Below are 23,267 nucleotides of genomic sequence, written 5' to 3'. Positions count from 1 at the left end.
ATATGCTTACACTGTACGTATAATTAGGAGTTATGTATAAATAAGTATCTTCATTCTCCCATCACGATATTTAACTACTGAGATAAATCCGTTATTCGATCCTTCTTTTATTGTGATATGGAAATGTTTGAATAAACTTGTTAAGCTCATTTCATTACCCCCAACTGATCTCGCAATTTTAAACTATTGATGTTCCACTTATTTTACACATCGCACTTGTTATCTAGAAAAGGAGGTAGTATCTGACCCACCTTGATTAGGAGAACGTACCAGTGTGGAAAGTGTTTGTACGTACGTACTTGTATTGTAACAAAATCTGTATCGGTGATTTATAGAAGCTTTTTGTCAACTGGACTTTACCAACTATACAGTATGTTATAGATAGTCGGGATTTTAAAGAAATCCGGGAGAAATATTATATAGCATTCCGACTATCTAAAATCCCGTTTTAAACCGTTAAATTCTTTAAATATTCTGGTCTTACTTTGCGAACCATTTCCAGTCATCAGACATTAAATTAAAACTACCTTTAATATTTGCAACCATTCCATAGGCCTATAATTACTCAGAGGTAATAAGAGTACCCTTAGAATAATAAAAAAACTATAACTTTAACAAATAAAAGTCTCAGATTATTAAAAAGCTTGCAGCTTGTGTTAAAAAACCATATCCATTACTGTTTGCAGCAATTAATTGGTTACGTTTCTGCCAATAGGAATAGAACACAGCTCTCAACTGTATAAGAGGATGTTTATTACTTGACATTCCAGGTCAACAATCATTTGACTGTAGATGCTTCCACATCGCAGCCGAAATGTTTTAAAATTAAATTGTGAAAGCAATTTTTCACGTTGTTTAAACCGGAAACGTAGATCGTCGTTATCGTAAAGCATAATTAAAAAAAAGTAAAGTAAAGAATGTCTTATATTACCAGGCGAAGTTAGGGCTAAGAAGCCCTCTCTAACACTTAACCTGGGGACCAACGGCTTAAAGGTGACTTTCGAACCACCACCAATGGCCGGGCAGGCGGGCTGCTTGCAAGGACAGGATCGCTCAGCGTTCACCCATCCAAGCAGCAGCCACGCTCGACGTTGCTTGATCTGGTTATTTTGCGATAACCGACCGCCGTACCTGCTACACTACGCCATTGGCGTAATAATAATTTAATATAGAAAGACTAAATAAAAAATTTAAAAATTAACTAATTTTAAGTTTTAGTGCTCATAATAATCGATCTTTCTAATAAAATTTCTAGGTTATAAACTATTATTAATTTCTTCATTTATTTCTTACTAAAATGTCTATTCTTCATATGTGTTTTGCTCTTTAATAAAATGCTAAAGGTTTGAGAACCAATGAGCAACGATAATTTAACTTAGACATTGGGACTATTAGGGGTTCCCAAATAGAAAGAGCTAGACCCAACTTCAGACGACAATAAAAGAAAAGGTAGTACACAGCCGAATATATGCGTTGTGATGTGTTTGCATGTGTTGTGTCAGTTAATGACAGCACGCCCAAGTCGGGATGTGTTGCTTTTTTGTGTACGCTCCCCTCGGTGCCTCCCATTAACAAAAACACAATCTCCTCTTCTGACTCACGAAGCTGGCAGGTCGTGGCGCCATCCGGTAATCTCGCAGCTTCCACAACAAAAACACATTCGGCCCGTGATTCCCGAGAGAAACCGGCCATTTGGATGATGTGGACGCAATTGAGTAAAGCACCATTCCGAGCGAGACATCACGAGAGCAATTTAAGTACGACAATTCGAGACAGAAATAGTTTGTTTGCTTGTAGTGAATGGAACTTAAATTATTCATCTTGAGCGAAAGTAAAATTGGGTTTCCATGGATAAGTAATTTGGCTTATAACACTCCGACTGCCACAATAATTCACATAATATTCTTGGATAAGAACATGTTTTGTTCTTTAACCTTGTGCACGGAATTCCCACGAACGATCACTAATGCAATCGTTATTTTGAACACTACAGCCAAAAATATGTACGAAATTGATGATGATCTCTACAAACTACATAATCTCCATTCGGTATTTCAATAGTTCTGGTAAGACACCCACTACTTTACAGATAATCCAATTCTGCAGACTGCCTTTACTGCAAGCAAGTTTACTGCAGCGTATTTTACATGAAACCTGCAGTCCAATTACGTTTTGCCACTTGTTGAATAATTATTTCGTCAAAAAGAAATCAGAAAGAGTGTAATTCAGAATTAATCTATAGGGCGAACTGAATTGGTTCTTAGAATATCCTCAACGGTTCTTCTTACTGTTATAATCGCAAGCCCTTAACCAGACTTCAATGAGAAGATTTCAAATTAGAAATTCAACTTCTGTTTATACCTTTAATGTTGAAATCTGATATGCGTAATAGCTTCAAAATATATTCACCCCACGTATGGCATCGTTGATTAAGCTGATACTTTCTGATTTCACAGCTTCTTCAAACTGTCGACAGTTTCGAGAACCATTAAGTCAGAATAATTCCTTCTTGTCGTAAAGTTTTGTGTTAAAAACTGAAGGTACTTAGAATTACTCAAAACCAACTGTCCCTTGCGTAGGGCAACGCTACACAAGACCCACACACAGACCAACAGTAACGGATTCTCCCACACACGCACCGCATGGCCACACGTTTGATTATAAGTCACGCGGAGTTAACTGTGATGGTTCCCGCCTCCAACTCTCGCTGGTCGGTTATCTCAGGAGATTACAATAATCTCCGGGTTCCGGCCTGTAGTCCGCGATGTCCTGCCGAGTCCCGAGGCCTGCAGGACGCCCCGGGCCGCCGGACCCGCGTGGGAGGCGAGGGCGCGGGCCAGTTGTCAAGGAGAACCGCTGCTAGCCGCGGCGGCGACTCGGCGGTTGTTGCAGTTTTGTTGGCTCCTCATTACCGGTACAATCCTCAGGTCGGCAGATTAGGCCGCCCGCGTCGAAGGCTTTGCTCGCCTCTTTGTAAAAACATCACATCCTCTGGCCCTGATACTCGTGATTGACTGTGAGAAAGAATGAAACGAAATATTGTACCGAATGACGGTAACACATGGGGGTGGTGACTTCTGGTCGTAGTAATAAATACTCGAATTGCAAAGTTTACTTACAAGTTCAATTTAATCAGCGAAACTTACAAGCACCACTTTTAGTTGGTAAATTAAATGTACACCTTGCCACGTTGCTGCCAATTAGAGTACAAGAACTAAAAATTTATATCTGATAGGTTTGCCTAAAATATCCAATGTTCTATGGAATTATGCCTACGATATTTTACTTTATAAAACTTTAAGATTTTACTTCCCTTCGTAATATGTAGACTAACCCTTTAGACGCAATATGTAGACCCGGGCGTCGGCGTCTTGGCACGAGACATTGAAGCTGTAGTCCTAAGAAGGGTTATTTCTAGTCGGTAATTATAGAAGAGGAGTAGAAGTTATGAAAGTGGTAGCCATCTACTCAAATAATACGTGAGCTCGCCTAAAACAAATTCGCGACGGTATTAGCCCTTTAATGAGACAAAAACTTATGACGACCATGTGCTCGTCAGAAGGACGACGCCACAACTTGTGGAAACCTGAAACAGTAACAATTAGAAATCTCTTATCTTTGGGTCGCAGTTAGGACTTTCCTATTAGCCAGTCTATTCATAGTAGGCTATTCTAGTTTTCTTGTTTTAGTAGTGCTGTCCATCCATTTTATCAGTGCGCTTTAGTACAAAAGAGTTTGTCGTATTGCTTGTAGTTCGCCTAACTACACTATGTCGCTTGACGAACGTGAACGTATAACACTTCTTATTTAAATAACAGACGATCACACGAAAGCATGCCATTTATTTAATGACTACTTTCACGAGAGGCAGCCAATTTCTAGAACAACTGTAGGGAGAACTGTTCAACACTTTATGAAAACAGGAAGTGTTTCCGATCGTCATAGTTCGCTGAGATTTCTAATTGTTACTGTTATCAGGTTTTCCCCGTTATCAATATATTAGGACCAAATTTGTAACCCTTGAGGATAACTAATGTCATAATTCACTTCTGTACAACTGACAAGCATAATGTAGTAGTTAGCTGCAGTATTCGTTTGGTTGCAGTTTTGCTTTACTGGGGTTATGGCTACTAATAAAATGTAACCAAGTAAAATCTTTGAACAGCCGCCATTTTGTAGGATCAAATCTTTTTGAGTGCGGTTTGCGGCATTAAACTCTGCTAGATAAGCCCTTTAAAATATGTCCATATTGACCTATGCTCCTATTTAAGATTTCCTTCTGACTCCTTGCGGGACGTCCCCATGATATTACAGAAAACTGATAGTTCCTTCAAAAAGTAGATTTTTAGGTGTAGTATTGATACCAAATCTTGTTTCTTTATCTGTTATCGTTCAGAAAATATTATACCCGTGCAGGACTTTATGTTACATTATATAAAATCTAACTAACTAACGGTACAATGTATGAGTGTGAGTATGTATGTGTGAGTATCCACGAGCTGAGAACTGCTCGATGGTTGTTGCAGTTTTGTTGGCTCCTCATTGGCGGTATAATGCCCAGGAGCGCCGATGGTCTAAGTCATTGGACTTTGGGTCTGAGTTAGAGATAGCGCAGGTTCAGATCCTGTCTGTGACAGTTGCACTTGTTATCAGTACCATCAACCTCATACTGTATCGACTCCCCCCTCATTCAGTTTGATAAGATCCTCGCACAGGCCAGTGGCCCATGAGGACGGACAGAAAAATGCTTAAAAAGGGATAAGCCTTTCCTTTTTTGTAAAAACAATCCTCAGATGCCAAATTAGGCCACCGGTGTCGAAGCTTTTGCTCGCCTCATTGTCTTCTCGAAGCTCAGAACCGCTGTGAATTGATCATCGATTAGCAACTTTTAAATTGAGAGGTTTACTTGCGAACACTTTTTCAGTTCATTTTTTTAGATTGATAATGCTCAAAAACTCAATAACATGGACATCTGTTGCATTGAATTGCAGATGTCTTGTGTTTTCCTACTGGAGATAATGATGATGGAATTATCAAACCAGCGGAAACAATAAGCTGACCAGTACTTCACAATGTACGCTTAACAAAAGATTTGAAAACGTAACATTTTAAATACAAAACCATTATCCGAAGGTGTCATAGTGCCACAGTTTTCAAGTTGCTCATAGTGGAGTTTGTTTTAGTCAGGAATTGGTGGCTTTAAGGCACAAAAGCTGATCACTGTAAAACTCTTAAAATGGTGTTATTAATTAAGATCCTTACATTAATTACTTAAACCTAAATTACCTTGATGATACCTAAGGCTACATGGTACATACGTCGTTTATGGATTCTGTCCTGTATGGTGCTTGACGGTTTTGAGACAACTCAAGTACATATTAGAAGATTTCACATCTGGTCTCTTAAGCATTTTCATTTGTGAACATAACACTGACACAAATTCAATTCATTTTTCGTTCATTTCTTCCTGAATTCCAATGTCAATAGAAACATTTTCAATCAGTTTCACAGATGTGCTATTCCTAATTAGTACTTTTTTTGTTTGACGTTTGTTTTTGACGATGGGGACTGTGAAGGAAAGAGGCTTTGTCCGGACATTTGCCATCGTTCAGTGATACAAAAAAATCAGTAACATTTATCTAATCAGTATTACTGATTTTTTGTATCACTGAACAATGGCAAATGATCGGAAAATCCTGTTTCCTTCCTAATTGATACTTTCGATTAGCTCCACTTTTGGTCTTGTCTGCATGTTAAAAATCTCCAGTGAACTCTAGCAGTGCACCCGCCGGTTGTCTGGCACGTAGATTATTTTGGGCAGTATTTACCAAACTATTCCGGTGGGCCACACCTGGTGTTTGGGGCTATCGTGGGAAACAGCTGTTCTATGAAAGGCCGAGACGGCGGCGCCTGATGCCCATGTCTGGAGCTTTATCGATGAGAAATCACACATAGTACACCCGACCGTCGTTAGGCAGCAATTACTATAATACTACCTCGTTTGGGTACAGCAAGTTCCATTAATAAAGTAAAACATGTGTTTAAGTTTAGCATTACTTTTTTATTTATCAAAGTACTCTCAACATCTACTCAACAAGGGTCGCCTGACAGACTTCGCTGAAGTTGCATTCAAAATTTCAAGTCTAGAGCTCATTTCATTCTGAGATGCCTTGTGGATAGACAGTCAGACAAACAATCATACAAACAGTAAAAGTTGATATCTTCCTGCAGACGAAAGAGAAATGCTCAGCTAAATCACATGGATGGACATGCACCATAATAGAACTCATCATTGTCTGCGTAGAAAAGTTTCATACATAATGTATAGTAGAAATCTTGCTCGAGGTACCGTGTAGTTAGTTATTAGCCGGGCTACATTTCTATAATATGTTACATGCTCAATTGCCATGTGATTGTACTCAGTTTGTTTATTTATCCTGCTACTTTCTCGTGGTCATCTTGGTTGCCCATGAGACCAATGTATAAAAGTTCTTTAACACAAAATAAAAAATCCCTCGGAGTGACACACACCACAATCGAAGTATTACTTCGATAGTAGGAGCACAGGTAGCTCAGTTTAGTTTGTGACAATAAAATCAATAGAGCGATTGTTTTTGGGCCAAAAGAAACCTATACAGCCAGTTTCAAATCTCTAGGATACTTCTATCAAGATTTGTTGTTGCTCAGGTGGATGGACGACACGAAATCAAGAAGAGTCCTTAATAACTAAAACATGATTTCTCTTTAAAAAAAATCATTTCCTGGTACTCCTGAGTGAGCCTGAACTCGACACCTGTTCCTAAGTACATCGGGTCTCTATGTGTATGAACAATGTTTTTTTTTTTTTTTTTTTTTTAGTTTGTTTTCGACGATGGAAGGATTGTAAAGGAAACATAACCTTTTCCGAACACTTTTCATCGTTCATTGATAGTTACTATTATAATCCAACGTTTCGAGATCTGCAATCTGGCCTTTTCCTCAGCTAAAAATCTGTAACCTCAACCACTGAACCACTGAACCTTAGTAAAATAATATCTGGAAAAATCGTGTTTTCTTAACAATGGTTTGTATCATAGAACTCAACTTTTTTAAACTATGCGTTAACCGTTGTGCCGTCTGATTCAAACTAAACAAAATATGGCGTCCATAATTCCAGACAAACAAAGTATTGTTTTATGGACATATACACTAGAAATTAATTGGTCACCATTAAGACTTATTATATAAAATCGTACTTTTTGGACACAAAATGTAAGCAAATATTTTCTTAGCTAAGTATGTTTGAAAACCAACTTCGACAAATGTTTTTTACGTGCTACACACAAGTTATTGTCAGTAAAGCTCTAAACACACTGAAACAATAATACTGGCACTGCGTGGTTTTCTGCTTCAGTCGTTTTGTATTTACATTGAGAAAGCACTGTGCTAAAGAGCTGTAAACACACCCGACACCCATAAAACGTGCTAATTGAGTTAGTCATTGCCTGAATCATAAGTGCGCAGTTCCACCGCAGAAGGCGCGTACTGCGCTATTACAGCGCAGCCAGTTAGCGTTGATGGCGGCAACATTTGAATACGCATGACGTCTCGTCTTGGCTGACTGGTTCCTTCCGAGAAGACGTTTTAATCATCAACAACATTCAAAAGCTCCTTACTTTACGTACCATAACACCACAAACTCACTACGTATAAAAAACAAAACATTTTTTACTTATCTAAAAATACCTTACACCATGGAATTACACCATGAAGCCAATTTTTAGTTAATAAAACTTTTGCACTGATTTCATCTGCGATTACCTTCTATCACTATTCCTCGATTAGTCTATATGTTTCTTTTGAAGGTTGTCAGATATCGACTTATTTCCTTATATAATGTTGCGTCAAAACTGGATAATTTTTGTATATTAGAGATTTAGCCTCGAAAAGTGTTTGATAAATATATATATATATATATATATATATACAATAATAAACCTTTTTAACACTCTTTGATCTTTATTTACTTTCGTACAATTTACATTTCAAATTCTAGGAATTCATCTTCAGGTACTGATGAATTCCTAGAATTTTAAATGTACATTGTACGAAAATAAAAGAGATAAAAAAGTGCTAAAAAGGTGTATTATTGTAGTATATAACTTTTTTAGTTTTTCTGAGGTATCGTCATCCAGTATTTTCCTAATTTGTTGGAAACATGAGTTCCTTGCATACTCAAATTGTGGGCATTTCGTTAGTAGATGATCCGCAGTCTCCTTCACTCATGCGCTGAAATTTAAGCACAGAGGAGTGAAATAAAGTTTCATTAGATGAAGAGTCTTGTTCACTGTGACATGTCCTATTCTTAGTCTGATTGTATTTACTTTTTCCCTTCTGCTCTCATATCTTGGTACCATGGCAGTAAAGGACTGATAGATTGTATCATCACTTGATATTTCGTCACTTTTCAACAACTGTTTCAAAAACATTATATCGTATATTTAAAAATATAAGTAGCGTATGAGGATAAGTAGGTTGTAAAACATTAAAAGTGCTCGTAATAAATAATATACTAGGTGTGTAATGAAAACTGGTCTGTTGGACAAGCATGGACATTTTAATGTCAAATTGTTAAACATTCAAAAATTAAAATTATACATTTTTATGGAAATATATTTTGAAACAGTGATAAGGTTCTTGTAGAATAAGGATGATTAATTGAGCATGCATATTATATTAATAATATAATACTATTGGAGTAAATAATTTGTAAGGCTGGGAAGTAAATTAAATAAATCGAATTAAATTTATAGTACAGTTGGGGATAATAATTACTATAATAAATTAGGATAAGTAATAAATGAGACGTGTTCGAGAACGTAACATAATTTTTGTTATTTCGTTCAGAAACTTTTTCCAATAACATTTTAAAGATAACCTCTGATTATTTGACCGTGTTTCTTATAATTTTGGAGGTCATTTTCATCCGTGCATGTACTTTTGGTTTTTAGAGCAAAACCTTTCGGAATATATTTTTAATGTGGTAGTATCACTTATATTGATAATAATTTTCAGTATGAAATTTAGTGTTTAGTAGAAATCTTCTTCTAGAAGAAGAATTGAAGTCTCTAGAAGTCTTGAATAAAAATTTATGTCAACTAATGTCACTGGAATTTGTGATATCTTCCAAGTAATTTAAGTACATACAAAATATTTCTTTATTAAAAAATCATTTTTAGGCTTTCCATTCCATTGTGTGAAGCAGACATATTTCATCGATATAACGAAACCAAAGCAAGGGTTGAAAGGTTTATGAAAGATAAAAACCAAGATAAAAATTACAAGAACAGAATAGCAATTAAAATTGTCTCCATTTCGGAAACTTTTATTTAAAGAATATTTTTTCTAGAAACTTCAACGGCAAACGCCAATTTTATACAGAAATCACAAAAAATAAATATGGACAAGATGTACTAAAGTTCTTTTAGGAGCTAACAGTGCAGAGAGTAAATAGTAATATACAACAAGGAGGCATGACTAGTAAACAACATAGGCAACTACTGTAACGGGACTGGAAAGTGTAAAGGCTAGTAAACAATTCATAGCGATAGAACATAGAGCCAGAGGAGAGTTATTAACATAAGAAATAATAACAATTAATAAAAATACTATGAAGGAATAACAGTAAATAAACTATATAAAAACTACATGTTGTTAAACTTATGACGATTCATAGTGAAAATCATAGTAATTATACAAGTGATAAAATTTGAAGTATGTAAATAATGAAATTGCTCGTATACCGATCTACTGTATCCCAGAATACGTCAAGCAAACGAGGCAGTTTGATTCATCAATCCAGCAGTTATTGTACATAAATATTGGGAGAGAACAAATAACACTTTCTCTCCACAAATTGTTTACACCATCATGGTGGAGATAAACAACTATTCGCCGCCGTTACGTCAACATCACGCTCACGAGAGTTTGTTGGTGTAGGCCACACAGTCCACACTTTCGGCGGACAATTTACCGATAAATTTGGTAATGCTACTTTTAGTAGCACTAAACATTTGCAAGTGTTCGACAAAACCTGTTCCTTCGCAATCCTTCCATCGTCAAAAACAAACTTTAAACAACGAATTGATTTCTCGCTAATTAATTAGACCTCACTCAATTAGTAAGTATTTTCCGGTTTAGTCAACGTATTCAAAATAAAAATTAATTTTCAAAGGTATTGCTAAAAAAGTGGTCCACCAATATTTTTACTGGTATATGCGCCAATATACCATGTGTACTTAAAATAATGCTATATCTTTCTCTGACAGAACCCACCGTTCTTAAAATATAAAAAAGCAACACCTTATTTGATTTAAAATCTATTCTTTGTTTAAGGTTTGTTTATGACGATGGAATGATTGTGAAGGAAATATAATCTTTTCCGGACATTTCCCATTGTTTTGTGATACAAAAAGTTAGTAACACTACGTTTCGAGATCTGCAATCTGATCTCTTCCTCAGGTGATTAACTAACCTAAAAAAAACTACAGTATATGTTAAAATATTAAAAAAAAATAATACCCGAGCGTGTTTCACTTAATAAAAACAAACCACAACACTAAAAACTGAATTACATAATACAGGTCACAATAGGTCTGCATTAGCCGACCAACCACCTAGAACTGACCAGAGGCCAATAGTAAATGGCAATCTTCACGACAGAAACAAAAAAGGAGGGAACGGGAGTGAGCCTTTTTATTATTGGTTCATTCTAGATTAACTTCATGAAACCATACTGTGACTCCGCTTTGGTTTATTACAAATCCGTTTGATACTTTAGGTTTCCTTTTTAGCTCATTTTTCAGAATTACCGCCAAAACGGCCTAATTTCTAGTGATGGTTGACTGATTGATTGGTCTGCCAATTTGGTGTATGAAGCCACGACTAAATTCCATAACTTCGAATTAGATTGCAGATCTTGATGTTTATGTTTTGAAAGTGGTACAACTTCGGTGGGGTTTAAAACATTTAAAATCCTATTACCATTAGTTTCAGAGTAAATGCCGTCAACCCCCTCTCTGTATGAACAGCACACAACGTTCTTATTAAATCCCAGTGAGTGAAGACATTAAAGACACAGGCGATCAGCGTGGTAATGAACAGGATAATGATGAGGCCTTGGCGCCTTACCTGATACTTTACTACGGTTAAATGGCTGACAATAGTTACTCAATGAACCATTGTTGTTGTATCCCCCCCGCTCCCCGCCAATACACACCCACCGTGACAGCAGTACGTCACTGGTGCCACACCGCACGGTAGAAAGTCACAGCTGAGCTGCTCAGTCCGCCAGTGTGAGCCGGCGAGTGCGTAGTGTGATCGTGCGTGCGTGCGTGACATGTGACAGTGAGTGACTCGTGACTAACAAGATGAAGATGGAATCTGCCCACGAGCGCCCCGCCAGTCTCTACGACAACCTCAGACCTGGGGGGAGGTAGGGGTTACTTTTGTGAAGCAATTAATTAATGAAATTGTCAACAAATCATAAAACCCGTAATTTGGGGAAACTTTACAAACATAACATAATTAGAGTAATTATTATGTAGTTAGAAACTTAAAATTTTACAGATACAACATATATAAAAATATGAAAGATTTGTATTAAGTCTAATTCTTTGTTTAGAACCTCAAATATGAAAATTGCTACAGCCTAGTTCCATAATTATATTTATTTCAATTAATTAGAAACGTACTAGTATTTTAAACATTAACACTTTAGGAACAATATTTTATTTTTCACTAAGTACTTTTATGTTTTATTTTATTGAAGCATAAGTAACGTTTTTCTAATGTTATTACGTCTATTAAATAAATGTTTCACAAGATTGAGTTGAACAAAATCTGTATTTTTCTGGCTGAAATTTCGTTATTTTGTAAATTTAAATATATTTTATTCCGTTAATAAATTGCATTTTTTCTGGTGGAAATATGTTATTTGTTTTTGTAATTATACAAAGAACAGAGTTATGTAGCTTAACAAAATCTTCATTTTAAAACATTTGAATTCTTCATTGAAATTAAGGTATTTTCATTTAACATTTCCGTACAACAGAACTTATACAATACTTAGAACATAGAGGTTATTTATTTATTTATATTTTTAACTCTCAGACCGAAGCAAGTTAAAACCTTCCTCGATATGTTGGGTCCTAATTATTGTAATTTCATACGTGAAGGAGGTTCGTTCGAATTAGTCAAATTCAAGTTTTAAAAATGATTTTCAGTGGTGCACCTTTAGTGCTCATCCACAACTTATGAATCTATCTCTGGTCACAAAAGCAACCCCTAACCCTGTGTTGACAGTCTCCACAGCAGCGGCGCCTTGTCTGTGGGCAACCTGACGACGGTGGGCACCAACAACTCGCCCTACCACCCCTCCGTGCCCATGGACCGGCTGAAGAGTCCCTCCCAGGCCAACTGTCTCAGCACCACGGTCCCGCAGAACATCGCCGCCCCCGCCATCTCCGGCAGACACACTCCCACCCGCAACTCGCTCCGGCACAGTCGCATGATCGTGCTCTCCAGGAACGGCACAGGTGAGGCTCTCGAGAGCTCGTTATCGTAATTGGCTGAGTCTTAGCGAAGCCTACACACGAGGGACTGGGAAATATCCATTGGCTGTCTGATAGCACGATACGAAACGTTTTAATGTTCGAAATTTTACATGAAGCTTCATTTCTGTATAGCCATCACCGAGCTCGATGATGGTGCATGTCACTCCATGGGATTTGACTGGACGTTAACGAACATTTTTATATTGGTCTCAGATAACAATGAGAAAATTAAAGAGTATTTTTTTTTATCTCTTTAAAGCCTCAGCTCTCGGCTATGTCAGCCTGTTTAATACACTGTGGCTGCTATTTCTGCATGATAGGACCTCTCCGGGATTTGAACCCGTGATTTCTCAGTTAGAGAGCCGTGACTATATCCACTAGTCTACGGAGGAGGACAATATTAGAGAGTGAACAAATATGATATTTTAACTTGTGGTATATTAACAGGTATACCCTAACTATCCCAACACAAACAACATAATCTTTTGGTGTGTAGGATACAGTAAAAAGAATACTGTTGTCTTTTATTATTTAAGCACTGCTATGAAACCCAATATAATGATAAAAGTGTGAATGTATTCTGGAGCAAGGTATCCCAAGAAAGATTTCATATGTAAACGATAAACTTGTACGAAACTCCATTTCTACATAGACGATAGTGAGTTCTATGATAGTGCATGTCCAACCTTGGAATTTGGCTTAGCGTCTTTGAACCATATCACTAACTCTATTTCTACATAGACGATAGTGAGTTCTATGATAGTGCATGTCCATTGGAATTTGGCTTAGCGTCTTTGAACCATATCACTAACTCTATTTCTACATAGACGATAGTGAGTTCTATGATAGTGCATGTCCAACCTTGGAATTTGGTTAGCGTCTTTGAACCATATCACTAACTCTATTTCTACATAGACGATAGTGAGTTCTATGATAGTGCATGTCCAACCTTGGAATTTGGTTAGCGTCTTTGAACCATATCACTAACTCTATTTCTACATAGACGATAGTGAGTTCTATGATAGTGCATGTCCAACCTTGGAATTTGGTTAGCGTCTTTGAACCATATCACTAACTCTATTTCTACATAGACGATAGTGAGTTCTATGATAGTTCATGTCCAACCTTGGAATTTGGCTTAGCGTCTTTGAACCATATCACTAACTCTATTTCTACATAGACGATAGTGAGTTCTATGATAGTGCATGTCCAACCTTGGAATTTGGCTTAGCGTCTTTGAACCATATCACTAACTCTATTTCTACATAGACGATAGTGAGTTCTATGATAGTGCATGTCCAACCTTGGAATTTGGCTTAGCGTCTTTGAACCATATCAACCAAGAGGCTGACACAATTTCCTTTTGTAGCCTATACCCTATAATTTTTTTCTTAATGGTTGTCTGTCTGTCTATCTACTCCGCAGAACTTGTTAACAAAGAAATGTTGCATATACAACCTTGTATACGAAATTTTTCGAATGTATACGAATTTTCACTTGTCACCTGTTTTGTGACACGTGATGTGGCGTATTCCTGCCTTGAAATAGTAATTATCAACTAATGACAATCAAGTGTTTAGTCCTCATAACGGTCTTCTAAGCTCGAGGGGTGGGTATCATTATCGACTGGCGAAAATCTTCTGGGATAGGGATTTATGTTCAAGCGGTTCGATTACGTTATATTCCTTCTCTGTTATAGTTATGCGTTATTACTAGTAATGTTAACGAGATTATTTTAGAGTAATTTGGTAAACTTTCAGATCCAGCTATGTAAACAGAAGGCGTCTTTAGGGCCAAATCTTTAAAGCCTGTTGTGCGGTAGCATCTTCTACTACCATTTTTACTAAACACTGGACTTTTTTGAATGACCCTACGTTTACTAATATAGGCTAACTGCTGAATGTTTTAATATTAATTTCAACTTATAGTCTAGAAACCGATGGCCACCCTCTATAATTTTTGTGTAGGCCAAAATTGGAAAGTTTGAAATGGTTTAAAGTACCAAACAGTAAATATATTTCAGATCATATTTTTAGCTCGACACACTTAACACCAACCACTTGACGCGTAAATAACAGTTAAACTACCGTCACCTACACGAGATCTAGAGAGTGAAACTCGCAATTTTCAGCCAAATAGTCAGTCTTCATAATTTGGTTGGCTGACAGTCGTTTGCGTTTGTTTCATTTATGTGTCTGGCGGGTAGTTTAAAGTTTGCCGGGTTAAAAATTACGATCTTAGAAAACAATTATCCTGATATTTCTAACCCTTTCGGTGCCCACCTATTTCGACCCGCCAAAACTAGAGCGGCTGACGATCGGTTTCTTTCTGAGAGAAATTCCGGTTTCAAGAAACAGGTTGTGTGAAGAAACATTGGCTCTCAGCACATGGACTGTTACAGTTCATCAGGTTAGAAGTTGTCCATAATTTCGGGATGTTTGTTTACTTGAAGCATCAACAATGAAGCGAGTCGTTTCAATTCTATTAACAACAATGGGCAAATATTCGGAAAGCAATTCGTAGTAAACAAACAAGGTGTTTATAGTATAACATGAACTATAGTATAACAAATAGTTAATGTACTTATCACAGTACACGTTTGTAATAACAATACATTTATTTATCTTTGTTGAATGTAGCCTAAATAAACAATACGATTTTGTTAATAACATGAAGAAAAGTCAAAAGCTGTGCAATAATGTTTTTTTTTATTTGATTAGAGTACTATAAATAAATAATAAATATTCGTATCTTATTATGTTAGACTACATACAATAGCTGATAATGAAAGTTTTATCTAATCTGTTGTACAAGATAACACAGGCATTAAAAGTCAAAATACGGACACAGCTACAAAAAAATAGAAATTTCAACGCGGAAAACACTAGCTCTGTTTATTACTTCCCTAAATTGTTCATTTTTGGTCGGAAAAATAAGTTTTATTTTAGATTTATAGCTAGCTTTAAGGCAGAAACATTAGAAATAGGTTTTTGATTACTCCATGAGGACTTATTGACATTTAAAGTTGAAAACTTTGTAATCGAATCCGATTAAACAATGGGCGAATATTAAAATTTACAATTTGTGCAGCATATAAATGATTTATAGTTTCAGGAAGTGCCAAGTTTTTTGTTCGTTTGTCACTACCTTTAGTGACAAACGAACAAAAAACTTTTAAAAACGAAATTAAATGTTTTTTAATAAATACGAGTATAATTTATTAAAAATTCCATGTTTTAGTAAAGTTTTTCTTAAGGAAATCAAATTTTTATAAATTAAAAACCTGGCACTTCTCGCAGTCACCTCTCAAGTACATACTGTAATACTTTTATACTCGTATCTTCAACAGTTTTTTGACTTATTTATACATGATCCTAAATATTTTCCAGGTTTTATAATTGGTAGGCCTATATTATGTTCTTTTATTTTATTGAACATTAAGAAAGCTTTATTCCATCCAAAAACCGATTGCATGCATTTAAAATTAATCAATTTCAAATAATCTTTAACGGCATCTTTGGTTAGTTCCCTACGGATGGAAGACTTGGACTCTTGTCAGAAAGGTGTTTTTTTTTTACTGAACCACTTCTCGACGTCTTGCCAAACACGTGTGTCGGCACGCCACTCACTGTAATTTGCACGTCATTGTTAGGTTTCGAATTTGTCCTCTTTAGTGACGCAGTTCAAGATATTGTTCTTTTTAATTTTTCTGAAAAGCATACCACTGTAGACGGTGAAGGATTAGGATTATATTATTCCTTAACATTAAATGCTAGTAACGCCATTCCGCGTCATGTTAGCTCCAAACCATGTGCTGCAGACGCCTGTTGGCGTCGAAAACAGTGCCTGATAAACTATGCCAAACACGTGTGTCGGCATGCCACTCTGTAATTTGCACATCATTGTTAAGTTTCGAGTCTTTCCTCTTTAGTGATTCAGTTCAAAATATTGTTCTTTTCTAATTTGTTTAATAACATACGACTGTTAACTGCCAAGAGTTCTAATATGAGTGCTTCACATTCAATGCTGCAGACCCATAAGTCGAAAGCAGTGTCTGATGTGCTATAATTTCCCGCCACTTTTCGATTTTAAATATTATCCCCTTGGCGCCGTTTTGTTTTGCTATTGTTTGGAAATCAAACTATTGCTATAATTGTAGAAACAGCTAATACCCCTAAGGTAACATTGGTAGTGTATCTATATTACTATGTGGTAGTTATCTTTGTAAATGTATAACGTTGTAAATACGATATTTACGTGTAAATACGAGTCTCACTTACAAGTAAATGCATTTCTTAGACTTATTGAAATAATAATCAATCATGTTAGTAATGCATGTTTATTCTATATCTAATCAAAATGACGGAATGTGCTAAAGACACTACAGCGTCTTTATTTTTTTAATCGATTTTCAGCTAAATATAGACAAAAAGTCATGAACGTGCCAATAAAAAGCTACATAATGTAGGAGTAGAGAATATGCTCTGTATAAGGAAAGAAACTAGTGTTCTTGAAGTTGATAGAGTAATATTTACTAGAAATTAATCTCAGCTGCGCTAGTTTTGGTGAATTGTCGAAGTCGAATTGGAAGAGTACCAAAAGGTTAAAAATTGTAAACAATGATTTTTTTCTTAAATTATATTTTTCTAGTGTGGTACACCTAAAACCGACCACCAGACACATAAAAAATAGCCACCGTCAGACAACTAGAAAAAGAGATTAAAAGTGACACCAAATTGACATTTATTTACGATGGTCAAGATAAAATATAATATCTGATAAAAATATTATGATTTCATATTTTAACTCTTTCGATACCCTCCCATTTCGACCTCAGCCAAAACTAGCGCGGCTGAGGATCAAATTCTTTTCTAGGGGAAATTTCATTATCGGTTAAAAAACCCCAGGTTGTGTGCTCGGACAAAGCAAACTACTCTCGGCTCCTGGACAGTTAGGGTTAAAGCAGTGTTTCAGACAACAACTCACTTATCAAAAGAGAAAATAAAAATAACGCCAAGGCCTCGTGGAATTGAATTCGAGTTAAAAATATGTCGGAGTCAGCAAATGGTTGTATTGCCTAACGATGAATCAGATCTGCGGAGCGGCACAGCGACCGCCGAGCGCTCTTCCCAAGGTCGACCAGGTACTAACTAATCTGCTTTGTCGGCGAGGATGCCAGATTACAGGCTTATATCTGGGATATATAAGGGACTAAACAATATAGATAAAATGTTTGCTTTTATAATCAGATTCTGATTGAAAACATGATTAGTGATGACTGAATCTGTAAATTACATGTTATACCCCGTCTTCTGTAAGTCTAGCTCTCTGTTAGATTCTTAGTCCAGTATGTATAAGCACACAATCTGAGGTTTCTTGAAATCAATAAAGGAATTTTGCTAGTCACGCTAGTTTTGGTGTTCTAAATGGAAGTGTATCAGAAGGGTTCAAATATGGAATGATACTTGCCATCGTTCATTGATACAAAAAATCAGTAACACTACTCTTCAAGATCTGAAATCTGATCTCTTCTTCAGGTAAATAACCTAACACATAATTTACCTGAAGAAGAAATCAGATCGCAGATCTCGAAACGTAGTGTTCCCGATTTGTTGTATCACTGAATGATGGCAAATACCCGGAAAAATCATGTTTCCTTCACTATCCTTTCATCGTCAAACTTCAAACAAAAATATGAAATGATAGTTTTTCTAAGTTTTTTTTAGTCTGATACCGTACTCTTAAAACAGACCACTAGAAACACAAATAATATTCATTACCGTTAGGAAACTAGATAAATAGATTAATATTCGATTTTTTAAGAGTCTATATATGGTTAGCTGACGTGGATTTAACATTTATTTACGTGACTGATGGTTGGTTCTAAGTGTGAAGCTAAATAAATATGACTAAGAAAAAAAATCATTTCATATTTTTAACCCTTTCCATACCTACTTCGATAACCGCCAAATCTGGTGCGGCTGGCGATCGATTGAAGAAAACCAGCTAATGTGCATACTCTAGGCTCCTGAACTAAATGTAATAATCGTGGTTTTCTGTACTTAAAACAGTATTAAACAAGACTTTACTTTGCGCATGCGCAGATAAAATACGCCTAAATAGTACATGTTATCAAGAACTGTTTAACTCAAATTACTTTACTTCTCATGTTATTCCTTTTAAACCATCCGTAATTGGTTTTACCATTTATCAATTTCAAAACATTACTGCAATTACATTTTGGCACCACAATATCAGTACTTTTAAAAGGTAACGATAAACCAATTTAGTAAATTAAAGGAAATGGAGAAGGGGCATAAATCAATTTAAAACTAGGGGTTGTATTGGACGTAATTGGGAAGTGTTCTATTAAAGAAACAGTTGTCTTAGTTTCTATTGGGGCGTCGGAATTACAGGAGGAGGAAATAAAAGTTACATTTAAAAGTTTTTTTGACGTGACAACGTCTTAAATTAGGTTGCGGCTCGGAGTCACTCATGAAAAAGTGTAACGCCCGGTAACGTTACGATGCCCGTCCAGTGGGTCCGCCGCACGGGATCCGCACGGGATAAAGCAGATAACTGTGGGTCCGCCGCACGGGATAAAGCAGATAACTATGTTTATTCGTGAAAATGTGGAGTGCTTAGATTCGTCATTTACAACAACTACAACAATAAAGGTAAATAATTGTACACTGATATTTCATTATCGTAAACTATGATTGATTGATTAATTGTTAGATTGACACAAAAGTTGAGAAAATGAGTTTATAGGTTATGTCATACTATTGACAAATGTTGATAGTGTTAAGTAAATTATTAGTTTAAATCATTCTGCAATAAATCGTAATTCAGTCGATTGAGAAGAAACAGCGCGTATTGCTAGTCAAACATTTAAAATAACAAATTATAACCTCTAACCTGTCATAACAGTGCGACCAAACAAACGAACTAAACCGACCAATCACCACGCGCGGAGTTAGAATTTAACTGTGTTAACAAGAATTTCAAATTCCAATTTTAGTAAATGTTTTATTCAACTTTACCATTTACAATAACAAATTTTAATTAATTTCAAATTATGTACAATGTTTTAGTAAACAAAATATATTTCTATAGTTAAAATTTGTGCAATTCTTATTTTCATTCAATTCCTTGTTCCTATTGTGCAATTTAATAATATTCATATCAATAAATATTCTACCGAGAAAAAGACGTTGTCACGTAAAATCTTCGCCCGTAAAACCGACTTTACAGGCAACCATAATTTTTATTTTGGCTTTGTTATCCGAAAGTGGACAATGAGATTTTGTTCACTTTCACATTTTGATGTTACAATTTTTCATAATTTCTTCGCTTGACCTTTTTATCTTCCCTGAACAGATATGTAATGTAAAGAGGATGACTCATGTCAGTATACTCGCTTGTGCCATGCAGAAGCTGCTTCAATGCGGTGGAATGTTGGCAAACAGGGAGACTTTCAAACTATGTCAAGTGCTCCGTATATAACCCCCGTGCGACGAATTCGGTTGGCAGCACTGTCAGTATAAACAGGTGTGCAAGTATTGAACAGCTGGTTATAGTTGATAGACCTCTCTGGAAATAAGACCCGACTGTAACGAATTATAGGAAACACTTTTGCGATTAGTATTCTACCTAAATGTTGCCACGTGTTCTATAACCAAGCTTCGAAATATTGATCTTGAAACTTATTCGTAGATTGAATCGTTTATTCTTGCATGAAATACATAGTACCTACCAATTCCTAAACTGAGTTTCTATAAATAGAATTGTTCTTACCATGAACTTTGTTTTCCTTTTGATGGGGACCATTTTAATAGCTTAATGTTAGAAAGGTGAGGAGATAAAACAGGTAGACCAAAAATTCAAATGGTAGCATAGGATTTATATACGTTCTGTGAATTACATAACAGGCTGTATGTAAAACAAAACTTAACACCATTGATCAAATACCTGGAAAAACGCTACATATCGCTTGTGCGAAACCAATATGTTTTTGGTATGATTTTTATTTAACATACCTACGTTTTCCACTTGGTATTCTCGCCTTTGGACTCAAACGCATCGTTATCAACCCTGGGATGGAAGGGGTGACCAACTTGGTCATATATTGTCTTTGCCCAGTTTGGACAATGCTGGTCTAAAAATAAGAGGCCTAGATTAGGAGCGTGATTCATTGTTTATATTTTAGGGCTTCGCCCCTTCTACTCGAATTAGTTTCAAATCATGCGCTTCCATTGGAATCGACCCAAGAATTCAGGATATCGTCCACAACGTCGCCTCGATTCCACTGGAATGGAATGAATAATGAAATAAATTTTTATATTTACCAAGAGAAGGTTTTTTGCTAAGTTCAGCGAAAATAGGCAGAAAATACTGTCTCTGTAAGCCAAGCGTCAAACTTTATTACTGTATGTCGATTATTGGACTTCGCATTGTACAGTCTGTTCAAAGCTGATAAAATTGACCGAATTTGGAAATTATTTCGAACCCAAACGCACGTTCGATGAAACGGGTTTATGAATTTTTTAATAAGATCATTTCATAATAAATACTGAATAATCAGACGTCATTTACGAATATATTCAGTACTAATCGGATGTTGTATCTGTTTCAATGCCGTTTTCACCTTTTTTATTAATTACACAACATATTCTTGTAACCACATACCTAACAATTTAAAATTGTATTTAAATTATTGTATGGGTCATTGATTACGTATCATGACTATTGCATTACTAAATTTGACAAAAGCTGGTTTACAGTTATAAATTACAAAACATTTTCACTGCAGTGATCCATTACATTTTGTAGAGAATTAAAAATAACCTTGATTCACTGTGTTCATATTGCTACTATACCAAATCTTTTGCCCAGAATTTTAATCAATTCTAATCCTATAGGTAATTACCTTACTTTTATGCATTAAATTTAAAATTTGTGTATGTTTTTATTATTGTCAGAGTTTGCTAAATGTAACATCTAATTAACAGCGTTCTTTAATATATTTATAATAGCTGTTTACTTCGTCCGCCGCTAGACAGCGCACAACCCCATTGTTCCAAGTGGCATTGGATTGTATTCATATTTCAATAGGGCACACGAAAGTAGTTATACAAATACACCTTTTCCTAAAAAATCAAACAAGAATAAGACGCCGTTGTTTAAACAAATCATAACGTATAACAAAAATGAGGCAATTTAAAACTATACGAAGTGGACTAGTTTATTTTTAGACAATAAACTGCTGATATTTTCTATATCTGGGTATTTGTTCTAATTATTTTATTTTCTACTGACAGTTTCACGTTCTGATAGTTCTTACTGTTAAAAGCTGTCGATATAATAAAATTTTGAACTCACACATTTTTATTTAATTTGGTTTGAAAATATAAATGATTATGTCACGTTGATTATTTAAAATAATAAATTCTAATATATAGTTTTGTGAAGTTTATGAACACCTTTCCCGTTTTCTCTATTCTGAACAAGTTGCATGCAACAAACTTGGCTTGAAAAACAGTGACAAATTTAACCTTGCTTACAATCTCTTTTGTTTTAACAGTCCAAAAATGTGCCTTACTCCACTCCACCGTAATGTACATTGCGTGCCTTAATTATCTCGACGTTCTCGCTATTTTGATAACAGTTTTGCAAACATGGTGAATTTGTGTTATCTTTGTTGTTTACGCGCCTATCTAATATTTGTTGGCTAGGACCGAAACAGCTCAAAGCTCGCTGCAGACCACAGCTGACATTTCACTTCATCAGATGACTCAGAGGAGATTGTGCGGTTTTGTCCAGCTGATTCACTGATAAATCCGCAGTCGGTCAGCTGACGAGATTACCGTCTCCCTCTGACCAATTCTGAGGAAGTTCCAATCATTTCGAAACTCAATTCGATTTCCTAAACAACTGAAACTTTATTGTTGAATATTTTATACCTCACATAATCGTAGTGTGAATACCAGATTAGTTTGGATGTATATATCGTACTCTGTATTGTGTTATTTTAGCATTTCCTAATAAAGTTATGGGGAAATATATGAAGAATAATATTATTAATAATTTGTTTGTTGTTATTTTGTCGATATCGTGTGGTAGTATTATTGCATGTATAATTGAAGCTATTAGCTAAACATTTATGATTATCAATAATGTATTTTGCTTTGTTTTGTTGGTTGCACGCTAGCCAAAACTATTATTTCAGCTTCTACGATATCCTGGATAAATGTTTGGAGGTGTAAGTTCAAAATTCTCTACAACATGAATACTTCTAGTGATACAATAATCTCTTACCTCAAGAGGCATGCTTTTAGTTCTAATATTCACTTAAAGTTTTATGCCGTTGTATGTTAAAAACTTTATAAAATACAATTTAATTATCACTAACAACGCAACCACTTTCCCATATTTAAAGGTAGAAGATTCTCAGGAAAATCTTCAAGGACAAGTGCACGTTAATAAATGAACGGTAGGCGATCCTAACAAAATGTTAGCTTTTTTTAAATTTATAATTATTGTTATGTCTTAAAGTACTCGTATTTGAATAAAATTTCGCATTTGATGTTATGTTTCTGATGATATACTCAAAATGATCCAAGAAAAATAGTATTGGATTACTGTGATAACCTGTTTAGATATTTATAACCGCAA

At 35.6% G+C, this 23,267-nt stretch overlaps 1 protein-coding gene across 2 annotated transcripts in view; it reads left to right on the top strand.

Annotated features, from left to right (window-relative positions):
* LOC124357261 (sarcospan) overlaps positions 1–23,267 on the top strand; it is a 61,480-nt gene that overhangs the window by 18,762 nt on the left and 19,451 nt on the right. Inside the window, exons 1-2 of one of the 2 annotated variants that reach the window (XM_046808843.1) lie at positions 11,296–11,473; positions 12,343–12,575. The exons of the other annotated variant lie outside the window; for it this stretch is intronic. Coding sequence (XP_046664799.1) covers positions 11,409–11,473; positions 12,343–12,575 — 298 coding nt within the window. The 5' untranslated portion in view covers positions 11,296–11,408. Of the gene's footprint in view, positions 1–11,295; positions 11,474–12,342; positions 12,576–23,267 lie in introns of those variants that run through there. 2 annotated transcript variants of the gene reach the window in all.

Source organism: Homalodisca vitripennis, chromosome 1 (genome assembly GCF_021130785.1).
Source record: "Homalodisca vitripennis isolate AUS2020 chromosome 1, UT_GWSS_2.1, whole genome shotgun sequence".
Classification (NCBI taxonomy): Eukaryota; Metazoa; Arthropoda; class Insecta; order Hemiptera; family Cicadellidae; genus Homalodisca; species Homalodisca vitripennis.
The sequence above is the reverse complement of the archived record's forward strand: the minus strand, read 5'-3'. Positions and strand labels throughout refer to the sequence as shown.